Source organism: Oryx dammah, unplaced genomic scaffold (assembly GCF_014754425.2).
Source record: "Oryx dammah isolate SB20612 unplaced genomic scaffold, SCBI_Odam_1.1 HiC_scaffold_18, whole genome shotgun sequence".
In the NCBI taxonomy this organism is placed as follows: domain Eukaryota; kingdom Metazoa; phylum Chordata; class Mammalia; order Artiodactyla; family Bovidae; genus Oryx; species Oryx dammah.
Genome location: NW_024070202.1, coordinates 51,906,167 through 51,932,222, shown reverse-complemented (window position 1 = coordinate 51,932,222; position 26,056 = coordinate 51,906,167). Strand labels below are relative to the sequence as shown.

General features: G+C 39.0%; 1 protein-coding gene across 2 annotated transcripts in view; it reads left to right on the top strand.

Moving 5' to 3' along the window:
• The window catches only part of MET (MET proto-oncogene, receptor tyrosine kinase), a 115,811-nt gene extending 113,471 nt beyond the window's left edge, over positions 1 to 2,340 (top strand). For both annotated transcript variants that reach the window (XM_040260887.1, XM_040260885.1), the window contains one exon: positions 89 to 2,340. In XM_040260887.1, coding sequence (XP_040116821.1) covers positions 89 to 353 — 265 coding nt within the window. In that variant the 3' untranslated portion in view covers positions 354 to 2,340. The remainder of the gene's footprint in view (positions 1 to 88) is intronic.
• The last annotated feature ends 23,716 nt before the right edge of the window (positions 2,341 to 26,056 follow it).

The following is a 26,056-nucleotide window of genomic DNA, read 5'->3' as shown; positions in this document are numbered from 1 at the left end:
CAGCATCTTCTGTAGCTCTTATGTTCTTTACTTTTGCAGAAGTGCTTGCCTTCAGAGTCCTCACAGCATTGTATCCTTTTTGAAACAGGTATGAAGTGATGCTGAAATGCTGGCACCCTAAAGCTGAACTGCGCCCATCCTTTTCTGAACTGGTCTCCAGGATATCCGCGATATTCTCTACTTTCATTGGGGAGCACTATGTCCATGTGAATGCTACTTACGTGAACGTCAAATGTGTCGCCCCGTATCCTTCTCTGTTGTCATCACAAGATAATGTCAGCGGCGAGGATGATGATGACATGATGTATGGAGGCACCTGTGCCACCGAGTCCCCTTCTGAGAAGCATCACTGAACTGCCTGAACAACAGTCCACCCTTTGTCCAATATTCTTTTCACTGCCTGGCCACTGAAAGGCCACCAGGTACTTTTTGCTTTTGCCAAGATTGCACTATTATAGGACCTTATATTGTTATTAAAATGACTGGATTCTACAGAATTTCTCATCTGACAAAGCATCAGAGCAAGCAGCTTGGTCTCGCAGGCCAGTAACCAACAGCAATCCTGCAGCTGTGATAATGCTTCTGTCACATTCAGGCCAAAACCCAAATGCTGGGTTGAAATTTTTTAAAATCAAGATCCCACTTGATTTAATATGGAGAACTGAAGCAATGCATTTTGAAGACTTCTTAATGACAGAAAATTCAAAAGAAATGGTAATGTCCCAACAGAGCATGGCAGCCCTGGGACCAAACCACTCACTTAAAATTAAAATGTTTCAAAGAACTTATGTGTTGTATGAAAAACACATTTTTTTATTACCGATGTTGTCATTTGCCCATTAGGTAGACATTCCCTTTTAAATTTTTGTCTACACATTCCTTTTATTAGAGAACTATCCATAAACAATACAATATAGTCAACATTTCAAAACAGCAGGACATGAAATATGTTTATAACTTTATAAGAATATTTACATATTGTACATAAACCATTAAGGTTTTCATAAAAAAGCTTAGTCACAATGAAGTATTTGCCATTTAAAAATCAACTGTTTAAGAATGATACTTTGCTAATCTGGATGTGGACACTTAGAAGTTTTGTCTTTTTTTTAATGACAACTCTGAAAATAAAACAAGTAATTTGAGATGACAGTTGTTTTTAAAGGTAACTCGGCATGTTTTTAAAGCAGAATACCTCTAACTAAAAGCATTATTGGTTCCAATCATGGCTTATATGTAGAGCCTTGGAAAGAATCAATGGACTAGAAATATCAGCCTCTTTGTCAGGTGGCAGCTTTCCACCTCACAAACAATTGGAAACAACCAAATCAGGGGAATCCAGTTTTGTATTAGAACATTATGTGTTATTACGTAAAACATATTTTAGGGAAAAAAAATACATTGATTGAAAGTTCTGACCATTTCGCCTGGATGAACAGTTACTCTGGTCAGGACTTTTGTGATGTTTTGTTCTGTGGGATTTTGTGCTTACTACTGTATAATGCATGTGGCACAGGATACTCAAACTGGTTTTGTTGATGTAAACATTTAAAGTATTATATTTTTATAAAAAGGTTTATTTTTAATGATGTGAGAAAACTTTTGTTAGGCCACAAAAATACTGCACTGTGAACATTTCAGAAAAGGTATGTCAAACTTGGATTAATAACAGCATGATTTTAAATGGCTGTGAATAAGTGATAAGGAAATGTACTGACTGCCAGAACTCCCCACCCTCATTACATCACCAGGACTTGAAGCCAAGGGTTAACACAGCAAGCTATAAAGAGGGTGTGTTTATAGTAGAGTTGAGCTAAAACCCAATAGTAGAGTTAAGCTCTTTTTGTGAGACAGTGATTACAACTGAAAGTTCTTTGACAGTGGTGGAACTTACTAGAAGACCCAAGGAATTGTACTGCAGAGATATTCCAATTCAAATATTATTATTTCAGAAGTGTATAGAGTGATACTAATTACAGGATATTGTAAATAATGGATGAGGAAGAAAAAAAATCTGCTCTGCAGAAAAAAACCGTTTCTACTAATGTCAGGAGAATGAATACATCAAGAAGAGAGCTTATGGAAACAACTCATCAACAAGACTGCACACCTGTATATATGCTTGAAAAAGCTACAATGTGAATTTCATGTTTGCTATTTATAAACGTGTCCTTTGGTTAATATGTCTGGACAGACTGTGGGAGTTAAGTGATTCTTCTAAGAATTAGATACTTGTCACTGCCTATACCTGCAGTTGAGCTGAATGGTACTTTGTATGTTAATAGTTGTTGTTCGGATAAATCATACAATTAAAGTGATGTATCGTCTTGTATACTGAAAGTTGGTTATTGTTAGTCATGCTTGATTACCTGCCTATTTACATAAGGACAGGGGAAGCCTAAGATTGATTTCACCTGGCTACATCAAGCCATCCATTAGAAGAGTGTTGTTAGTCAAGTTAATGCTGCTGCTGCTGCTAAGTCGCTTCAGTCGTGTCTGACTCTGTGTGACCCCGTAGACGGCAGCCCACCAGGCTCCCCCGTCCCTGGGATTCTCCAGGCAAAAACACTGGAGTGGGTTGCCATTTCCTTCTCCAACGCAAGAAAGTGAAAAGTGAAAGGGAAGTCGCTCAGTCATGTCTGACTCTTAGCCACCCCATGGACTGCAGCCCACCAGGCTCCTCCGTCCGTGGCGTGGGATTTTCCAGGCAAGAGTACTGGAGTGGATTGCCATTGCCTTCTCCACAAGTTAATGCATCCTTACCTAAAAGAATTTGCATCCCTGAGTTTCAGGAAGTCTCTGCCTTTCTTAACGGTGTTTCCCCTGACCTGCTGCATTTCCTAGCATTTCCCTAACAGTCTTTCAGCTGCCAGAGCACCCGGCCCCTACTTCAGCTTGATGCTCTTCTCCAGAAAGGTGCATCCTTGTACCAGAAGATATGACAATGGAACTGCAACCTGCAGTTGGCACAGAGATACCCAGTTGGGTGTTGGAGGAGAGAGAACTTCTTAACCCTCTGTAAAACCTCACTTTTCATCGAGAGTTCCCACTCTTCAGGTGTCCCCAGGGACTAGCAAAACTATCTTCAGGTTATATCTGTGAGTGTTGTTGTAATGGTAAAGGAATTCAGAGGTGAAATTTCAGTCATCTAAGTCTTGGGGCAATCTGATTTTTTTTTTAAAAAAAAAGGTCCAGGTTTAAACCAGTGCCTACAAAGTGTGGTGGGGGCTGATTCTTTAGTGAGAGAATTTAATGCCCGTACCCAGTCAGACTCCTTCTCTGCCAAGAGATGCATTTCCATGGGACTTTGTCAGACCGCATACCCCCAAAAGAGAACTTGTCATCCTTACATCCCAAGTATCTGGCACTTAGCAGATCTTCAAATAATTGCTCAACTGAAACAAGATTTTCTTGTCCTCAGTCAGTCACTTTAAGCCACCACAGATAACAGAGTTGCGTATGCAAGTCCCATGATATTTGGTGAATCACCAACATGGGGGTTGGAAGAGAACCTTTCTAGGGAGAGAGGGATAAAAAGATATCCCTTTGTAGAGTTTTGCTGGGTGCTCTGAATTTTTAATTGTCACAAGATTTTTTTATTCCACAGTGTAGGCATCAATTATGTTTTTGCTCTCTGACCTACACAAGAGATTGCCTCCTTAGAGAAATATGTTGAAGAGATAGAAAACCTGTACAAGCACATTAAATGTTTAATTGCTGGCATCTTGCTTTGTTAATTTACCCAGTTTAGTTAAGGAAAAAAAGTAACATGGAAAATAAATTAATTTTTAATTCATTTAAATGTTTAGTGAACATCTACATATGTCAGGCCAACTAGGTAATGGGAATACAAATAAACACTCTCCCACCCCAAGAAATTAATCAAAGAGACAATATTACACAGTTAGTGAATATTAAAATTGTATTTTCTTAGATCTGTAAAACATCTTGAAGAGGCTTCACAGTCTATAACTGGGAGTTTAGCTTTTGACCCCTTGGCCTGTTTCTCTAACTGTCTTATCCCCTCTGGCTCTCACCAATCTGTTTTCTGTATCTATGAGCATTTTTTATGGGGTTATCTTGTGATTTAGTTTTGGGTGTTTTGATGGTTTGTTCCTTTCAGATTCCACATATAAGTGAGTCTGACTTATTTTACTTAGCACAATGTCATCAAGGTCCATACAGGTTGTAGCAAATGGCGAGATTTCCTTCTTTTTATGGATAAATTTTATATGGGCTTCCCTGGTGACTCAAATGGTAAAGAATCTGCCTGCAGTGCAGGAGACCCAGGTTCAATCCCTGGGTCTTGAAGATTCCCCGGAGAAGGAAATGGCAACCCACTCCAGTATTCTTGCCTAGAGAATTCCATGGACAGAGGAGCCTGGCGGGCTACAGTTCATAAATCACAAAGCATCAAACACGACTGAGTGACTAACATGTAACACTCTATATATTATATACATTAATATAATATAGAATTATATATTAATTATATATATATATAATTTTCTTTGTCCATTCATCCCACCAATAGATTTTAGATTGTTTCCATGTCTCGGCTATTATAAATAATGTTGTAGTGAACATGAGAGTGCATATATCTTTTTTGAGTTAGAATTTTCGTTTTCTTCAGATAAATGTCCAAAAGTGGAGTCGTTAGATTGTATGCAAGTTTTATCTTCTTAATTTTTTTTAGGAACTCCCATACTATTCTCTGTAGTGGCTGCATTAATTTACATTCCCAGTAGGGCACAAGGGTTCCTTGTTCTCAACATCCTCATCAGCACTTCTTTTCTCTTGCCTTTTCCCCCTCTTGTCTTTTTGATAAATAGCCATCCTAACAGGTGTGAGCTGACATGTCATTGGGGTTTTGATTTGCATTTCCCTAATGATTGGTGATGTTGAGCATATTTTCATGTACATGTTGACCATCTATATATCATCTTTGGAAAAATGTCTATTCAGATATTCTGCCTAATTTTTAATTGGATTATTATTTTGCTGAGTTGTATGAGTTCCTTATATATTTTGGATTTGTGGACATTTTCCCCCATTCAGTAGTTTGACTTTCCCTTTTGTTGATGGTATCCTTTGCTGTGCAGAAACTTTTAAATTTTATATAGTCCCATTTGTTCACTTTTGCTCTTGTTGCCTTCACTTTTGGTGTCAGACTCAAACAGTTATTGCCAAGATTTACATCAAGGAGCTTACTACCTATGTTTTCTTCTAGGAGTTTTATGTTTTCAGGTCTTACATTCAAGTCTTTAATCCATTTTGAGTTGATTTTTGTGAATAGTATAACATAGTGGTCCAGTTTCATTCTTTTGTGTAGGTCTGTCCCAATTTTCCCAACACCATTTATTGAGAGGATTGTCCCTTCTCCATGAATATTCTGGTGCCTTTGTTGAAAATTAACCAACCATGTATGTGTGGGTTTATTTCTGGGGTTTCTTTTCAGTTCCATTGATCTATATGTCTAGTTTTAATGCCAATACCATATTGCTTTGATTACTGTAGCTTTGTAAAACAGTTTGAAATCAGGGAGGGCATCACAGACTAAACATACCAAGTGAAGCTTCTTCGTAAAGCAAAAAGATCAAGCTCTGACTTATTTTGAGAAAATACTGAACCTCTGTCAATCTAAGCTTCTTTGTCTGTCACATAGGTTAATCCTACTTACTGTGCAAGTTGTATAAAGACTAAAAATAGTGTGTAAAGTTCACCTAGATACCATAGTTGCTCAGTAATTGTGATATTATTATTATCATCTTCAATAAAAGCCCATGTAAATGTAGCCTGTAGTTGATGAAAGGGAAATTGCTGCTGCTGCTGCTAAGTCACTTCAGTCATGTCCGACTCTGTGCGATACCATAGACAGAAGCCCACCAGGCTCCCCCGTCCCTGGGATTCTCCAGGCAAGAACACTGGAGTGGGTTGCCATTTCTTCCTCCAATGCATGAGAGTGAAAAGTGAAAGTGAAATTGCTCAGTTGTGTCTGACTCTTCGCGACCCCATGGACTGCAGCCCACCAGGCTTCTCCACCCATGGGATTTTCCAGGCAAGAGTACTGGAGTGGGGTGCCATAGCCTTCTCCAGAAGAACCTTATAGATGCTTAAATACAAATTCTTACCCCATCCATCACCTCGTACCAGTTTTATATAGTAGAATTAAAGCTGTGGTTCTGCCTCGTCCTTGAGTATTGATCCTGCAGTACAGGTGGGGGTTGAGAAGCATGACAAAACAATGACAAGATGGTGGCTTCTTTCCTCTTCGTACGGTTCACCCAAAGACTACCTCTGTTCCTTCTTGTTTCTCCAGACTCTCTACTGTTTCTTTAATTACTTCTTCAATGACTAGTTTCCTTTGTTCTTGTTTAGCCTTCAGACCTACAATTAACAACAGACGTGGAAAAAAGCAACCTGTCTAAATTACAGGAAGGTTGCAGGAAGGCACAAATTGCAGGAATCCCAATTCTCAGTATTCATGTCTAGAGAGTATGACTGTTCCTTACTTTGCTCAAATGGATGGTTAATGATTATTCAGACTCAGGAAAAGTAGACTACGTGCAGTATTGTTACATGGTGTTTTATGTTATGTGGGGTGTGTTTGGAAGATAAGGAATACTTCATTAACATTCTAATCCATCTGGATGACTAGACATACATGGCTGACTACACAGACCCAGTAGGATGCACTCCTGTGGTGCTTTAGACAGTTTCAGGAGATAGGTATGCAGACACTATGCCCCGAAGGAAGAAATGCTTATTGCTTTTAATTCCACAAAGTGTTTTTCCATTTCATACTTGACATTTTTCTTCAAGACTATCTCAATTCCCTATCTATCAAAAATTGGAAATAACTTCAGTCATAAACCAGTGAAATATTTCAGTTGGTGAATTGAAGGTAATAAAACAGAGGCTTGCCCAAACTGTCCTTTGTTGTAAATTACACCAGAGGTCTAGATTACGTCAGCCAAAGGTATTGATCACAATGCTGAGAGGTTTATAACTACTATTGACTTACCATATGACCCTGAAGCAGAAATCTAGGAAAATTGCAAAAGCATATCTGTGATAATGAAAAGTCCATCATTAATAGAACTTACTATCCTGTCATCCAACTAGTACTGTGTTGGCTTCAAGGCAAATATTTAACTAATGCTAAAAACAGAAAGTACTTTTGTGTTCACACTTATTTCCATTGCTTGCTTCTGAGCTATTCTGATAAACATGTTTTCCTTCTTATCAATGAAATTATAGATTTATTTTAAAACTTATATAAAAAAACTTATATGAATTAGTTTGTTCATTAGTTCCATATAAAATTAGCATCAGATATCCAAATAGCTTCTAATCCTTTTTTATTTTTATTTTTTTAAATGAAGAGCTAGTTCCCCACATAGATCAATTTAGAATAGGGCTCAAGTCCCACTCTTCTGGGTAGTTAAACCCTACCTGGTTAAGCATTCTGAAAGCTAGTTAGCATTTTAAAAAATCAACTGAGATGAAAATGGCCATATTTAGGATATATAAATGGAAAATTTTAATTTAAGTATTAATTTAACATTATTTTGAAGCACTGGTCCCAGATTACAGTGATAATTAGTTTTTTATCCTTTTCTTGAAAAGAAGCCTTTGTCTTTATGTATTCACCCTTTCACTGTCACATGCCTACGTTCTTTTCACCACATGAGTTCCAGGCTGGCAGAAACGTCCACTAATCCTTAGACCTCTGGACTGGAACGACAAAAATGCATAAAATCTTACCAGGCCAAAAGAGATAAACTTTAAAAATCTTTGGCATCCAAACATGTCAGAACTGTTTTTCACTGACTCCCCAAACCATTTGTGTTCCCCACTATGGTCCATGGCACCTAATGTCTATTTCTACTTTTATTGGGCAGCCTAGAATTTTTAAACACTGTATTTCATCTCATTTTCCTTAACCTTTCTTGGTTGTTTATACTTTCCCCAGTTGTTTTATGAGTTGTCTTTCTGTCCCTAATTCTGGAAGTGTTGGAAAGTGGTAATGGACAGACTACTGTCTGCCAGCCCAAGCGGTCACTTTGATGTTTGCTACTGTGTTCTGGTGCATCTGCTCTTTCCATTACAGTCAAGCTGGGCCTCCCCCTCCATGGAACTGTGGCTCAGTAACCACTGTATGCATCAGTGGCAACAATTCTTATGAACAAGAAATTCAAATTCAGAACCCTTGTGAAATCTTGCTTCGCACTTATAATGTCAGGCACATAATCACCTTTAGAGATTCTTTCAGAAGTACCAATAAAGAAAAATTGCAGAGGAACCAAAATATCTTGTTGGGATACTTTTGAAAAGCTGTTTCTGATTTTTTGTTAGACTATGAGAATTAAACATAAGAATTTTGAACTAGCTTCAGTGGTAGCCAAAGATCTATGGAAATACATGGGTAAAGCAAAAAATGACTTATCAAAAAGATACTGTAAAAACATGTTTCAGCATATACATAATGGAATATTACTCAGCTATTAAAAAGAATGCGTTTGAATCAGTTCTAATGAAGTAGATGAAACTGGAGCCTATTGTACAGAGTGAAGTAAGTCAGAAAGAAAAACACCAGTACAGTATACTAACGCATATATATGGAATTTAGAAAGATGGTAACAATGACCCTATATGCAAGACAGCAAAAGAGACACAAATATAAAGAACAGACTTCTGGATTCTGTGAGAGAAGGCGAGGGTGGGATGATTTGAGAGAATAGCTTTGAAACATTCATATTACCACATGTGAAACAGATCGCCAGTCTAGGTTCGATGCATGAGACAGGGTGCTCAGGGTGGGTGCACTGGGATGACCCTGAGGGATGGGATGTGGAGGGAGGTGGGAGGGAGGTTCAGGATGGGGAACACATGTACACCCATGGCTGATTCATGTCAATGTATGGCAAAAACCACTACAATATTGTAAAGTAGCCTCCAATATTAATTTTAAAAAATAAAATATTAAAAAAAAAACATGTTTCAGAAGGAAAATACCCACTGTTAAAACTACATAGATACTTTTTTCTGCAAATTAACTTAATTGATAAAAACAATAATGATAATAATAATGATCTCATCCCAAGACATGTCAGAGGAATTAATGACTGTCTGGAAGCTAATGGGCTAAGGTAATGCTCTCAGGAATTAGTCTTGCTTAATGAAATGCTGTTAGTTTAGTAAACGGATGCTTATAATGACAGAAAGTAAAAAACCAGAGCTGCCACCATTGAGCCTGCCTGATACACAAGGGGAAGAAGTTAATGTGTCCTGTGCTGCTCTTATTCATTTTTCCTATTCATTTGTAATGGATCCTTTGTTTTTTCTTTTCTTTCATACATCTATCTCCTACTTTTACTCTGAGGGTATGTTTACTTAAGGATTGTTATACTGACAGAGATTTAAGCTGTTAATAAAAATGTAACTCCCTCTAGTGCAGACGTATCAAACTTTAAATTATGATTACTTTGAACCATTTTATGTATTCTGATGTGAAGAAAATGGATGCTCCATGTGGGCTTTAGAATATTGCTTCCAGAGTATAGTTGGCTTAGAAGTTATTACTGAACATCTGATTCCAAGATTATTCTAACAACTGACCTCCTGATTCTGCTCTCTCTGTATTGATATGAAAGTGAAAGAAAGTGAAGTCACTCAGTCCTGTCTGACTCTTTGTGACCCTATGGACTGTAGCCTACCAGGCTCCTCCATCCATGGGATTTTCCAAGCAAGAGTACTGGAGTGGATTGCCATTTCCTTCTCCAGGGGATCTTCCCAACCCAGGAATCAAAACCAGGTCTCCCTCATTGTAGGCAGATGCTTTACTGTCTGAGCCTCTAGTCTAAAACCATCTGCCAAAATTATATATCTGACTTTGTCATCTTCCTGCTTTAAAACCTGTGCCCATTCCTAGACAGTCTCTGCATCAGTTCTTTTTGTTGTTATGTTTTGTTTTTAATTACAAAATTTATTCTCGTGGAAAAAAATTTTACTTAGACTAAAAAATACACAGTGGACAGGAAATATCCTCTGACCACCTTCCTAATTCTCCATTCTCACTCCCTAAGTGTAATCAATATTAACACTTTCTTGTACATTCTTCAGAAATTTCCACCCTGCATTAGTTCTCAACTAAGCCAAACACTTCAGAACATCCTTCAAAAGTCCCCATCTTATTGGGGCTTGCCTGCTGGCTCAGATGGTGAAGAATCTGCCTGCAGTGTAGGAGACCCGGGTTCAATCTTGGGTCAGGAAGATCTCCTGAAGGAGGACACAGCAACCCACTCCAGTTTTCTTGCCTGGAGAATCCCCATGGACAGAGGAGCCTTGTGGGCTACAGTCTATGGGGTCGCAAAGAGTCAGACACGACTGATGACTGAGCGACTAACACTGACCAAACTACTACTCAGCATAATCTCCTCAGTCAAGAAGGCTGTCTCTCAACCTCTGTGACTGAAATTCTACTAAATGTATCCTCTTTCTGATGTAAAGAGGGCCTGCACTGTGCTCACCCTCCCCCTACTCTGTGGCTGGCTTCTAATTTGGTGTCCCTTCAAACTGATATTCTTTAAATGTTTTCTCAATTTTTATTTAAATAGAGAAGAGATTTAAATGATTTTCTCATAATAAAAAAAAATCAAAGAACAAATTTACTTATTTCCATTTGACAAAGCAGAATCAATGCACTAAAAAGATCAACAAAATACTGTATTTTTCTAAAATTCTAGTTCTCTCTTTCAGTATTCCAAAATAGATTGCTTGGAAATTATAAGAGTTTTAAACTTAGGTAATAAAAACAAGCATCCCCCAAAACTAAAAAAAAAAAAAAAAAACACCCATTCCTGATAAGAAGCATTCTGTGAGGGATTATTTCAGAATTTCAGGGCACAACTTTTAACAGACTGGAACTCTGTTTACGTGTGGTAAACATACTCCAGAGAGATGGGTTGTTTACTGTAGCAAGTTACTTTACTTCACTGCAACTGTCCTTTTGGCATAAGCTTACCCAACCTAATTTTGTCCATTACATAAGGAGCCACATGTGGAAACCTGAATCAGCTGACATCGTATTACTGACTTAATCCAGTCATAATTCAGGGTCCAGTGACCTGGCAGGCACAGCCTCCCCCCGTCTTATTCTGCATAGAAGTACTATGGTATAAACCTTGGATGGACACACTTTGGAATTAGATACTTTAGGTTTTAATCATTTCTACCACTTAACAGTGGTGAGATTTTGGACTAGTTGTTTAACTCTCCTAAGCTTCGTTTTACATATTTGTAAAATGAAAATACAAATTGTGGCTTTCTTATAAGACTGTGTGAGGATTAAATGAAATGATGCATATAAAACTCTCAATAAGTGGCAGTAATATTTCTGGGGACCTTGATTTTCACTATAATTGTTAATTATCTGCCTTGTCCCACAAAAACATTCTATGTGGAAAATGCTAGGATAAAATTACTACCAAACAGGTCAAAAGTTTGGCACAATCTAGAAATATGTGAAGGAGAAATTCATGAAAACTGACACTGGTTTTCTTCATCTTTTTAGTAATACCAGAACAGGGTCCTAGCCTAGTCCTGGCTGACTTTACTACCTATGTGACTCTCAATGTCACTTAATTTTTCAAGTTGTACTTTTCCTGTCTAGAAAGAATGAGAATAATTATACCTCACGATGCTGGTTGTAAATATTATATAATATGTTTTATGTAAATATTAAATGATATGTTTTATAAGATTATTATGGTTGTTAGATACATCAAAAAATATTTTTTATTTCAAAATATATTTTTCATTTTAAATATATCTTGGAATTCATCTGATTCATAAAATTCCCTCTAACCCACTCTAGTTCTTCATTTGCTCCAATGGAATGTCTGGGGTTGTTTGCAGACATCTGTACTTAGAATCAAAGCGCTCAGGACTGGAAAAGTCTGCAAATCTGGCCCCAGCCTCCAGACAGAAGTTCTGGGTGCTAATTGCTTGCTGACCCTTAAACAACTCCAAGTCCTATTCAGAGTTTAAAGTTTGGGGGTTAAATCACTGCCCCTTCTCAAAGATAATACAAATGATCTCACCACTTTAGATCTCTAAAGTGGTGTCCTGAGCTAACATGAGACACAGTGAGTTTGAATCTCATCACAGCAGTATTTTTCCAACATAATAAATTACTCTTTGTTCAAGTCAGAAACTGAATTCACTTTATTTTCCAAAATCGGCTCTGCCAGGTTTCCTTGATTTAATTGTATCTTTTTTGTCTGCTGACAATGGAAAGCAGAAGAAAATAGTCTTGCTAAGGAAATGAAATATGACCAAGAAAAACAGGCATTCTCACACTATATGAGGTAGATTTTTTTTTCACATTCAATTTTTTATAAGAAAAAAGTCTTTACCCTTTGAAACAACAGCATTATTGTGGTGACTGTTGGGTCATATCTACAGAGCCCAAAAGAAAATGTTGGAAAGAAAATTAACCAGTTCACAAGGGTATGGACAACATTATTTTTAAAAGGAAATGGTTCTTCATACATAGAAAGAATAATAAATGATAGCCAAAAAAAGTGAGAGTTGAGGCAATTATTTAAATAATTCAAATAAAATATGTGTGATTAACTAAAGCACCAGTGCAATTTAGGTAAAATCACTTAGAGGGAACACAAGTTAACCAAATTATTACTGCATTTCTTCAGTATATTTAGCTAAAATAGTCCTTGCTTTAGTGTTTAAAGCAAGAAAGCGTCAGGTTTTCATCCCATCTCTGCCATCTACTCACTATTTGCCCATAAACAAATATGGTTGTCCATTTATTCCATGTTAAAATGTTACTAAGAGCCTTCTACATAACACACACTGTTATAAGAAGGGAAAATACCTCAACAAATATACTAGACAGGACTGTTGCCCCCACAGGGCATTAATCCCAAAGTAGAGAGAAAGATGATCAGTTCCGTTCAGTCGCTCAGTCATGTCTGTCTCTGCGACCCCATGAATCGCAGCACACCAGGCCTCCCTGTCCATCACCAACTCCCAGAGTTCACTCAAACTCACGTCCATAGAGTCCGTGATGCCATCCAGCCATCTCATCCTTGGTCATCCCCTTCTCCTCCTGCCCCCAATCCCTCCCAGCATCAGAGTCTTTTCCAGTGAGTCAACTCTTCCCATGAGGTGGCCAAAGTACTGGAGTTTCAGCTTTAGCATCATTCCTTCCAAAGAAATCCCAGGACTGATCTCCTTCAGAATGGACTGGTTGGATCTCCTTGCAATCCAAGGGACTCTCAAGAGTCTTCTCCAACACCACAGTTCAAAAGCATCAATTCTTCAGCGCTCAGCTTTCTTCACAGTCCAACTCTCACATCTATACATGACCACTGGAAAAACCATAGCCTTGACTAGATGGACATTTGTTGGCAAAGTGTTGTCTCTGCTTTTGAATATGCTATCTAGGTTGGTCATAACTCTTCTTCCAAGGAGTAAGCGTCTTTTAATGTCATGGCTGCAGTCACCATCTGCAATGATTTTGGAGCCCCCTAAAAAATAAAGTCTGACACTGCTTCCACTGCTTCCCCATCTACTTCCCATGAAGTGATGGGACCAGATGCCATGATCTTAGTTTTCTGAATGTTGAGCTTTAAGCCAACTTTTCACTTTCAACTCTCAACTTTTCACTCTCCTCTTTCACTTTCATCAAGAGGCTCTTTAGTTCCTCTTCACTTTCTGCCATAAGGGTGGTGTCAACTGCAGAAAGATGATAGATACAGATAAATAGATGTTGTGTAGCTGATAGATACACAGAAGGGCTAGCTATATAAAAGTTAATTTCAAATTGTTATAAATACTACAAAAGAAACAAATAGGATAATAACAAGGTTAAATGACTGTTTGGACAGAGTGATCAGGAAAGGCCCTGATCAGTAAGAAAGCAAAACATGAACTAAGACCTGAAGATGAGGGGGACCCCACAGTGTGAAGAGCTGGTATGGAGCAGTCAAGGCAGGGAGAACACAAAGTGCAAAGCCTGCTTCTGGAGGTAGGAATGGGCTTTGTCTTTTGAGGCCCAGTAAAACAACCTTCACAGTAGTAGTATGTTAAAGGAGAAGCAAGGTGTGAGGCAGCTAGAAATGAAAGCAAGAGCCAATTAGACTTCTATTCTGACAGCAGTGGGAAATTACTGAAGGGTGTTAAGTAAGAGAGGACATGATTTATTTTTAATAGTTTAGTCTGGCTGCAGAGTGAAAATATAGCAATGCAAGAGAAGAAGCAGGGAGGCTATTGAATAACTCCAGGCATGAAACCAAGGCAAGCTTGAAGTTGCATAGAGGGACTGGAAGCAGAGCTAAGTGGATAGATTTGAGATGAGTTTTAAGGAAAAATTAATGCACCGTGGTCCTGAGTTATATGTGGGTAAGGAGGGGAAGGGAAGGATCAAAAAATGATTCCTGGGTTTTTGGCTTAGACAACTAGATGGATAGTGTCCCTACTTAATAAGAGAGAAAGCTGGGAAAGTCACAGGTCAGATCAGGAGTCCCACTTTGGACATGTCAATTTTAGTTGAGTTTTAGACAAAAAAAGTGGAAATGCCAAGTAGACATTTGAATATGTAAGTCTAAATCGTGGAGAGGCAAAAACATCAATCTTTGGTGGTATAAAGCTATGGAACCAGATAAGATCACCTAGGCATGGAAGCTAGAGAGGGCCAAGGATGGAACCTCAGGGGACTGCAGTGTTTAAAGGTGAGGAAGCTGAGATTGAGAAAGAGTTACTTACCTCATTATAAAATGCAGAGTTATCATCTAGAAAGATTAAGTAAAAATATGTATGTTTTGTTACTACCTGATAAAGACACTCAGTAGTTGTAATTTCTCCCATTTTTTAAATCCTCTCCCCATTCAATGACTCCCACCATCCAGATATAATTAACAAATTATATCCAAGCTTCTCTTCTTTCATTTTGAAATGGGAAATTGTGCATCCTGTACCTACCTATTCATCTTGAGTACCTCAACTCTTGCTCTTCCTTAGATGACAAGTTTATACGATCATTATCATACTTAGAGAAAATCCCCAGAAATAAAAAGGAAAAAAAAGTAATGGTCCACAATTAATCTAGATTCTGTGCATCAGGATTAGGTTCAGAAAACCACAAAACAATGTGGCTTAAATGAGAAAAGAATTACCTTTTACACAAAACAGGTTGGGAGACAGGTAGTGTGGGGCCTGGATGGAGGCTGCAAGATGTTGTCAGGGACCCAGGCTCCCATCTTTCTGTTCTGCCATCCCAATGGACATCTTCTCTCCTCAAGGTCACCTTTGTGGTTCAGATGGCTTCCTGAGTTTCAGGAAGAAGGAGGAAAAGCTGAGTCAGCATTTTTAAAATTGACATACAGTATTGTGTTAATTATTGCTATACAGCAAAGTGATTCAGTTATACATATATCTAACTTTTTTTATATTCTTTTTCATTATGGTTTAGCATAGGATACTGAATATACTTCTCTGTCCTATGTAGTAGGACCTTGTTGCTTTCCCATTCTATATATAAAAGCTTACCTCTGCTAACCCCAACCTCCCATTCCCCCTTGGCAACTACCAGTCTGTTCTCTATGTCCCTGTGAATCAACATTCTTTAAGAACCTTCCTTAAAGGCCTGCAAACCTTTAAATTCCATTAAATTCAGTCATCCTGCTGAATTAAAGTCCTGCTAAATTCAGTCATTATGTAGTCTTAGAGTCACAGCTAGATGCAAGGAGTGACTGGGAAATGTAGTCTTTAATTTTTTGCCCCCAGTATACCCAGCTGAAAACCAGGGTTCTGTTAAGGAATAAGGAGAGAACAGATGTTGATAGGCCACTAATAGTCTCTATACAATGTGTTTATAAGACCATTATCAACTAGTGTTTTTTATGGAATAAACCATTTCATCTTTCTCTTTTAATGATTAATTCAATAAAAAGATCTGTCCCTGACACAGCCATCCACTCTGGGTCCTTTGTTCAAGTTTTATTCTACCAGTTTAAGTAAATTCAACATTTAGTGGACCATCAGTGTTGTATGAGGCATTTGCTTAAGGAAAGTAAGAGATAGAAAGATTTACAAATCCTCACCTAATTTACAATTTTATTAGAAAAGAAAAATAAGAACAGAAATCCTAACTGCAATAGGTTACTATAATCGGCATATAAATTAAGAAATCTGGGAGTTCAGCACATAATGAGATTCATTATTCTAGAAGGCTTTAAAGATTTAGTAAAAGAAGATACATATGAATTGGGGCCAGGTGGATGGACAAGAAAAGGATATTTCAAATGGAGACAGTCATGTCAATAAAGTACAAGAATGGTTAAGGAACAAGAGAGATTAATTTGAACATAATAGTATTTGTAAAAGACATAGTACTATGTCCATTAATAATAAGGCTTGATGTGTGATCTACTGTGAGCCTCCCTGCCTTCAACATAATGAACTTTCTTATTCTCTCATGATTCTGGGAAGTGTTTGGAAATTGCAAGATGGGGTTGGGTGATGGGAGGATACAATCAGGATAAAAGAGGAGTGGGGCATCCTTTGCCCTTTTTGGCTTCCAGCCTCTCGCCTCTGGCCATGCCCCCTCCCCCAGCTCGTGTCCTGGATGACACGATGAGCCCATCCAGAACACTCCATGCCCATAGATATGATGCAATATAGAAGCTGCAGATGCTGCACTCGGTGGTTCTCTCTCTTGGAAGAACACGGTACACAGTCAGGCACATCGGATTGCAAACATGTTGTGAATGAAGACTCACGTGACTCTCATGAAGCTAAGGTGCCTCCTCCAGAGAGGACTCAAATCATCAAAGGCCTTTAATGTCACCTTAAGATGTTAAGAAATGGGAAGTGACAAAAGGCTTTCAAAACAGAGGGGCAACAAAATCAGGACTGTTACTTGGAATAATAATTCCAACACCGTTGAGTCGAAAAGGAAATGTTTCAAACACTCTGTTAAGAGACTCCATTTTGTCTCGTTAACTAAAGCAGAAGCTACAGCTGTACTGAAGGAGAGTGACAACAGGTCAGCAGCCCATGATCACATTGCACTGTTGCTTTATGATGGCGTTTGATGGCACAGTTGTTTACAACCCTCTGCTTTCTTCCCTGCCTTATCATTAGTGTTACTTTAGAATAATGAAGCCTCTTCAATCCATTAACTCCACTAACATTTGATCTCCCCATGGACTGAGGTTAAAAATTAATTACTCTTCCAACATATTGATTACATGACTATAAATATAAAAACAGAACTACAGAGCAACTAGAGGGACCTTTGTTTAAATAGCATGTTTGCTCTATTTAAAGGCGAGAATTAATGTTGAAGCACCTTCCTGTTAGTGGAAGATGAAAAGCGACCCTAGAGTGCCATCTAGTGTTCACAATATATTTAAATACAGTGAATCAAAGAAAGGTCTGGTTTCAGATACTGTGTGCAGCTTCTTCCTGTTAGAAGCTAGGCAACATCTGACTTTTTTTTTAATTGAAGGATAACTGCTTTACAGTATTGTGTTGGTTTCTGCCAAACATCAACAAATGTCTGACTAAAAAGAGAAAATTCTTCCACTGCCTTTACTGCTTGTCGTCTGAATATAGTTCTCAATTTTAAACAAATACTCATTTTGGAATTTCATTGTGACAAAGGCCTCAGTTCAGCTTCCAGGGAGTGGTGTGTTAATAGAACCGAGGGCACTGTTTGCAGCTTTGTATCATTTCTCATACAATGCTCTCGTTTTATCTTTCTAGGAAAAAGTTTGCCCTAAGATAGAGCTAGATTTTCACTCTTTATCTCTTTAACCAGTTTCAGACTAGTTTAAGACCATTTATCTTTAACTAGCTTCAGACTATTTCACCTAATTAAAAGTGAACTCATAATATTTCATGAATTAGAGGATGAATAGTATGGAAGAGGTTAAGAACTGGTGGTAAAATCTCCTGCCGTGGAAATTCATTGTTACTGAGGTGGCTCATATATCAGAGCACTGCCTTTTGCAGACATTAAAATTCACTTTGTTTCGTGTCCCTAATACTGCCCAGCCCTTGGGAAGCACGAATCTGACATTATATTAGGCAATTCACACTGACCTAGTAACTCAAAGCAATCATCACTGGAAACTTTAAGTGACTACACTCCAAGTGAAATAGAGCCCAAGGTCACAGTTATAAATCTTGCCACAGAAAGGCCAAAGATTATAATCTTTATGCCAAGTGCTGCAGATTCCTTTCTGCTGAGCAGAGTCATATTTCAAAGCCTTTACTAATTTGAAACCTATAGGCGGCTGTGACAATAGCAGATATGGCTCAGACGACATCAAACACCAATTTTAAAGAATACCGGTGAATCAGTGGGAAAAGGGCAGTTACATTTATTATAGCTGAGGCTGAGATTTTACAGCGCTAGCTTCGCTTTATAGTGAAATCTGATTAGCATAACATTTATGAATTGAGACGCCAACAAATAACTGAATCATGCTTAATTAAGAAGGTGTGTGATCCTGTTTCAGTGTATATTTATACAATTTGCAAGCAGACTCTGAGTTTGCTATGATTATTTGTAGACTGGGAGTTTTAATTCATTTGGAGCTTTTTGCTCTTGCAACCAAAGTCAGAAGTTTGATTTCTAAACAAAATAGACAGCTTCAACGATGGGTCCCTCCAGGCATCTTATCAATGTTTCCTCAGTGGGCTTTGGGACAGTGAATGTGTAAGTTGGCCACTGCTAAAGAAAAACATTTGTTTTAATTTGTTGTTATTTAATATTTATTACATAAGTAATGTATACTTTCTGTGTGTAAAATAATCTCAAGATGTAATTTTTTAAAAGGTAGCATTCTTGCAGATTCTAGCAATCCCCTCCAGTGCTACCCTGTTCCAATAGATGCTCTCACTTCCATATTTTCATGCCTTTCATAGAAATACAAGCATATATGTTGATTTTAGAGCTTTTAAACAAAAATACAATTATGCTATGTACATAATCTGCAGCATGATTTTTTTTTTCACTTAGCAGTATAACACAGGTATTCTTCTGGCATATAGCTCAGTCTTTTTCATTGCCTGATATCTTTTAGAATGGGTGTTTCCAAATTCACTTAATCAAATGCTTCTTCCTAAGCATTCAGGTTGTTTCCAGGTTTTTTGTTTTATTTAGTATTACAAACTAATGCAAAAAAAAATTCTCACACATAATCTAATATACAAGCCTTTTTATCCTTCTAGGATATAGCCCTAAAGATACAAAAAAGTAATAAATAGTTTGGGCAGCCTTTAATATCATGTAAAATATTTGCAGTTGAAAGAGAAGTTTTCTCTTTTGACACACAATAAATCTGTGCATGTTTCATAACAAAAAGACATGACACATTTGCTCTAGATCTGAAGTTCTGGAGAAAACATTTAAAATGGAAAAGAACAACTCTTTATTGTTGATATTAGGATCCTCAATGTACTCTCTCCCAAAATTACATTCTATGAAGTGATTTCATAACATGTAACAACATTAAGTTCTTATCACTGCTCTGTAATCCCGTTATGAGTTAAGTAAAAATCTAAACAAAATGTCCTTGGCTCAGCTACTCCTGAAAAGAGCATTTCAAAAAAAAGTTATTTCAACTTGTTTTTCTAAGAGGACTAACTTGAATGATAGAAAGACCGCTAGACTTGGAGTCAGAGAATTAGGTCAAAGGCCTGGCTGCGTCACTTTTTAATAGCCAGTGTTTATTGAGAACTTACTATGTGCCAGACATAACACATAATGCTTTACATGGATTAACAGATGCACTCTTCACAGTAAATTGATGAGGTACATACTATCGTTATCCTCGCTTTATAGATGAGGAAACTGGAGCACAGAGAGTTAAAGAACTTGCCCAGGATTGCATAGCTAATAAATAGTTAAACTAGGAATCAAACACAGGCAGCGTTAGTCCAAGAATCCATGCTTTTAATCAATGTTCTATAAGTGGGTAACCTTCAGCCCTTTCCTTCCTAAGACTTAGGTAACTTATCTGGAACATGAGGATAATAAACCTATTCTACCTATTTCCCTAGGTCATTTTGAGATCATTATATGTAAAAGTCTCAGTAAGTTATAAATCATTACAGTTTTCTATTTCTTTTCTGGTTTTCAGAAATGAGAAAGATGCTGCTGCTGCTGCTGCTTAGCGATGTCCACCTCTTTTGTAACCCCATGGACTGTAGCTCACCAGACTCCTCTATCCATGGAATTCTCCAGGCAAGAATACTGCAGTGGGTTAACATTTCCTTCTCCAGGGGATCTTCCCAACCCGTGCATCAAACCCATGTCTCATGCATTGACAGGTGGGTTCTTTACCACTGAGCCACCAGGGAAGCCCGAGTAAGATGCATCCTAGGTTAAATTCCAAAGTAGATGTATCTTTTCAACAGAAGTGTTTATAGTTAGATAAAATCACCTGGCATTGGCCTTATAAGATAACTGTACTTTAAAAGTGGGGATGATGACCTTTAGATACAGAATATAAGTATAGCATGTGGAATGCATAGGAGATCTAGAATCAGAGATTCAGACCCAACACTGGTTTCATCTCTTACCAACTTTGTGACATACTCTCTTATTCTTCAAACTTCCCATCTGTAAAAGTTCCTATCTCACAGGTAATGAAAGTAGCATACCTGCACATGCTTTGTAAAAGTGAAAGTGAAGTCGCTCAATCGTGTCCGACTCTTTGTGACCCCTGTGGACTGTGCCTACCAGGCTCCTCCGTCCATGGGATTCTCCAGGCAAGAATACTGGAGTGGGTTGCCATTTCCTTCTCCAGGGGATCTTCCCGACCTAGGGATCAAACCCGGGTCTCCCACATTGAAGGCAGATGCTTTAACCTCTGAGCCACCAGGGAAGCCTACCAAACAACAAGCTGTTGTTTGTATTACTGCCATGTCAGGGAAGAGTAATATACATGTAGCTCACTCAGGAGAAGAAGGAAAGGGTGCCACTAGCAGGGAGTCAACCTCAATTGCCTCAGTGGCTCAAAAACACTGGAGACACAGTGAGGGAAGGAGAGGGTGGGGCGAATGGGGAGAAGAGCGTGGAAACATGTGCCTTACCATATGTAGAATAGGTAGCCAGTGAGAATTTGCTGTGTGCCACAGGGAGAGCCTGAGTCTGAAGACTGTGGCTTTTGTCATATTCTATTTTGCCAACCACAGTTGGCTGAGGCTATTGCCTTGATTCTCTGCCAATCACATGGAAACTATTTTTTCATTCCTTTTTTTCATTCAAGTACCAATATATTTGTTGAGCATCTGCCATATGCCCAGCATTGTGGCATTCGTAATAAACAGTGGGAATACAATGTAATCAAAATAAAGTCCCTGTCCTTATGGAATTTACATTCTAGTTGTTTAGTCGCTTAGTTGTATGCCACTCTTTGCAATGCCATGGACTGCAGCCCGCCAGGCTCCTCTGTCCATGGGATTTCCCAGGCAAGAAGACTGGAGTGGGTCACCATTCGCTCCTCCAGGGTTCTTCCCAACCCAGGTATTGAGCTGCATCTCCTGCAAGTCTCCTTCCTTGCAGGTGGAGTCTTTACTGCTGAGCCACTGGGAAGCCCTTACATTCTAGAGGAGAGACATGAGCAAAAGATAAATGAATACACAAAAAATTAAACCAAGTGATAAGAGCATGGCCTACATGCTAGAAGGAAATTAACACCATAGGTAAGAAGATGGATTGGGAGAGACCCACTTTGGATGGGGTAGTAGAAGTAAAGATGGCATCATGAAGATGGACAAGGGAAGACAGATTTAAGTTCTAAAGAAACCACCTGCAATTCAAGAGACCCAGGTTTGATTCCTGGGTTGGGAAGATCCCCTGGAGAAGAGAATGTCAACTCACTCCAATATTCTTGCCTGGAGAATTCCATGGATAGAGGAGCCTGGCAGGCGCCAGTCGATGGGATTGCAGACTCGGACATGATTGAGCGACTAACACTTTAAAGGCAGAACTGGTGTAACTTGATGGATCTGTTGACAGATATAAGGAAAGAGAATTAGAAGATGACTATGAGTCTTCTGCAACAGACAATTGAAAGAACTGTGTCACTATTTACTTGTTCATACGTGAGATGTTGGAAGAGTGGTTTTGGAAATCAAGAGTACCATTTAGGATATGGTGATTTTTAAAAGTCTTTAAGCCAATCAAAAACTGCGAAAGTGTGAACCCAGAGCACAAAGGCAAGTTCTAGACTGAAGGGGAAAAAATTGGATGTCTTTTTTCGGGGGGAGGGATGTCTTGAGAGTACTGAAAACCATAGGGATCTATATTAAGACATTGAATATTACTTTTGCCTTGGTTATTGATGTATTAATCAATAATGGAAGTCTAGAAACTATCAAGAGTGGAGTTTTTAAATCCCTATTAGTGAAATTTCAAGAACACTATAATCCTCAGGAAAAATATTTTGGGCCAGAAATTGAAACGGATTTCTTAGACTCTGGAGAGTTATGCCTATGGAGTGATCTGCCATTCTGGTTGGGACATGATGAACTGGAATGAGATCGAACTTGGACCAAGACGGACCTGGGTTTGAATTCCAGTTCTCTCATCGTGAAGTTAGGTGGCTTTAAGGAGGTTTCTTGTCCTTTTCATCTTCTGTTTAATTACCTAAACAACAAAAATTAAAATGCCTACCTTGTAGTTCAGTTCAGTCACTCAGTCGTGTCCGACTCTTTGCGACCCCATGAATCGCAGCACACCAGGCCTCCCTGTCCATCACCAACTCCCGGAGTTCACCCAAACTAATGTCCATCGAGTCGGTGATGCCATCCAGCCATCTCATCCTCTGTCGTCCCCTTCTCCTCCTGCCCCCAATCCCTCCCAGCATCAGAGTCTTTTCCAATGAGTCAACGCTTCGCAGGAGGTGACCAAAGTACTGGAGTTTCAGCTTTAGCATCATTCCTTCCAAAGAACACCCAGGACTGATCTCCTTCAGAATGGACTGGTTGGATCTCCTTGCAGTCCAAGGGACTCTCAAGAGTCTCCTCCAACACCACAGTTCAAAAGCATCAATTCTTCAGCGCTCAGCTTTCTTCACAGTCCAACTTTCACATCCATACATGACCACTGGAAAAACCATAGCCTTGACTAGACAGACCTTTGTTGGCAAAGTAATGTCTCTGCTTTTGAATATGCTATCTAGGTTGGTCATAACTTTCCTTCCAAGGAGTAAGCGTCTTAATTTCATGGCTGCAATCACCATCTGCAGTGATTTTGGAGCCCAAAAAATAAAGTCTGAAAATTACAAATAATATATGCAAAAAATGCCTAGCACAGGATGGTGTTCAGCAAATAGTGAAGTGAAGTGAAGTGAAGTTGCTCAGTCGTGTCCAACTCTTTGTGACCCCGTGGACTGTAGCCTACCAGGCTCCTCCATCCATGGGGTTTCTCAGGCAAGAATATTGAAATGGGTTGCCATTTCCTTCTCCAGGGGACCTTCCCGACCCAGGGATCAAACCTGGGTCTCAAACATGGCAGGCAGATGCTTTAACCTCTGAGCCACCAAATAGCATTAAACTCCATTTCTTCCCTACATCATAAGATGTCTTGAAAGACACCACCTCTAATTTCATACCTCATTCTCCCCTTCACTCCAATCAAGTTTCCCATCCCTCCAATTCCACAGGATCTCCTCTGGTCAGATCACCAGTGGTATTAAATTTGTCCTCGGTTTTGCACCCCTTCTCTACAGCATTTTGACCCAGGTGATCACTTCTTCCCTGCTGATTACCTTTCTTCTCTTGGATTCAGTGACACCATACCATTCTGGTTTCCTGCCTGTATCAGAGAAAACTCCTTCTCAGTCTCCTTTGCTGGATCATTTCCCAACTCAGATTCAGTGTCTCAAGTTCAGTGCTAGAGATATTTTTCTTTTGTGGCCTCACTGTCTCCAAAGTAATGTTATCCAGTCCTGTCATTTTTAAATACTTGTGTACACTCCCAAATTTCCTTCTTCCCCTGAACTCCAAATTCATACATTCAGCACCTCCTTGGCATCTTTGTGTAATAAGCCCATCAAGTTTAACTGATAAAAAAAAACAGAATTCTTGACCTACCCCACTCAAATCTGCCCTCTTAATAAGATGGTGTCATAATCCACCTAGTGGTACTCTACCAAAATCCTACCCGTCAGCACACATTCTCAACTCTACTTCCAGAGCATATCCACAGACTGTTTCATCCGTGCTGCCAACCCCCAAGACCCTGTTCTCAGCGTTTCTTATCTAAATTATTGTTCAAATGGTCTCCAAGATTCCACTACAAACCCATTCTTCCATAGCAGCCAGAATGAACTTTTGAAGATATAAATCAGGTCATGTCACTTTCACATCTTAAATCTTTAGTTGGATTTCTTAGAATGAAGTCCAAGTTGTTTATCCTGGTTTGCGAAAGCTTACATGATTGAGCCTCAGCTTCCTTTCCAATCCCTCTCATTTACCCTACCCTCCTACCTCACTGGCCTTCTTTCTTTCCTCTAAGCTTATTTTCCCATCAGGGTCTTGCCCTACTCGTTTTCTATGGCTAAAACTCTCTGCTCCAGATCTTGTCATGTTAGGTCCTTTCTCATCATTCTCAAAGAGGCCTTCCTGATTATCCAGTCTAAAATAGCACCCTCTTCCCTCAGGCATGCTCTGCATCAGTTCAGTTCAGTTCATTTCAGTCGCTCAGTCGTGTCCGACTCTTTGTGACCCCATGAATCGCAGCACACCAGGCCTCCCTGTCCATCACCAACTCCCGGAGTTCTGCATAACCCTGCCTTATTTTCATTTTTTTATAGCTATTTAAAATTTTTTGGTTTATCTCTGTGTTTACTTCTGTATTATCTGTCTCCCCTCCACTAGATTATAGACTCCAAGAAAGCAGAGACAGATCTCTCTTTTTCATCTCTGTACCCTTGAGAACCTCGATGGACGCTAACACACAACAGACTCCCAAATATGTGTATCAAATGAGTGAATGAATGAGTGAACATTAGTTGTTATTGCTCTACACTTGTACACCTGAGACTCAAATGCTGTGGAATATCATCCTCTACCTAGCACAATTTTTGTCACTTGACCCATTTTTTCTGCTTTACCCAAATGCTTTTTATTCTCTTTCCCAAGGCCCAACTAGTTATTAAATTCTGTCAACCACCTGTTTCTCTCTTGTCCTCTCCCACCCATGTCTACTGCTTAACCTCAGGATCTCGTCATCATTTGCCTCAACATTATAGTCTCTTCATTGTTCTATCTTCCTCCAGCTTCATTATTCTTAAATCTAATATTGAATTTTTCTAACATACTAATTTCAGTTAGTAGCCTTTAGAATCCCCACTTTTTCTTAGATTCCTAGGTAAGTGAGTGAGTGAGTGAAGTCGCTCAGTCGTGTCCAACTCTTTGCGACCCCATGGACTGTGGCCTACCAGGCTCCTCCCTCCATGGAGGATTCTCCAGGCAAGAGTACTGGAGTGGGTTGCCATTTCCTTCTCTAGGGGATCTTCCCGACCCAGGGATTGAACCCAGGTCTCCCGCATTCCAGGCAGACGCTTTAACCTCTGAGCCACCAGGGAATGTAATTGGGTTCCTGCCTTCAGTAAACATCACAGTTCACAAATTCCCCTATGCTCCAGCCATTCCAAAATGACTTTCAAATGGCTTCTAAATTTCACCTTTTTGCTATTCCTCCTTCTGGAAATGCCCTTCTATCAGCCTATACCCTTCCCATCTGTATGTTAAACTCATAATCTGCCTTTACTAACCAATTTAAGGACCTTCCCTTTATGAAGAATCTTCTCCAATCTACCAAATCCATGTTAGTCTTTTTTGCCTGTGTGGCCTCTTTAACATACTCTTTTTGTTTTACTTTTCTAGCTATATGACAATTATTTACTAGCTTGGTATCATGTAGTGAGCTCTGTGATAACAGACACTATGTTTTATCTTAGCATCTCTAGCACTCATCCTGGGATATTACAAAATGTCATTGATAAAT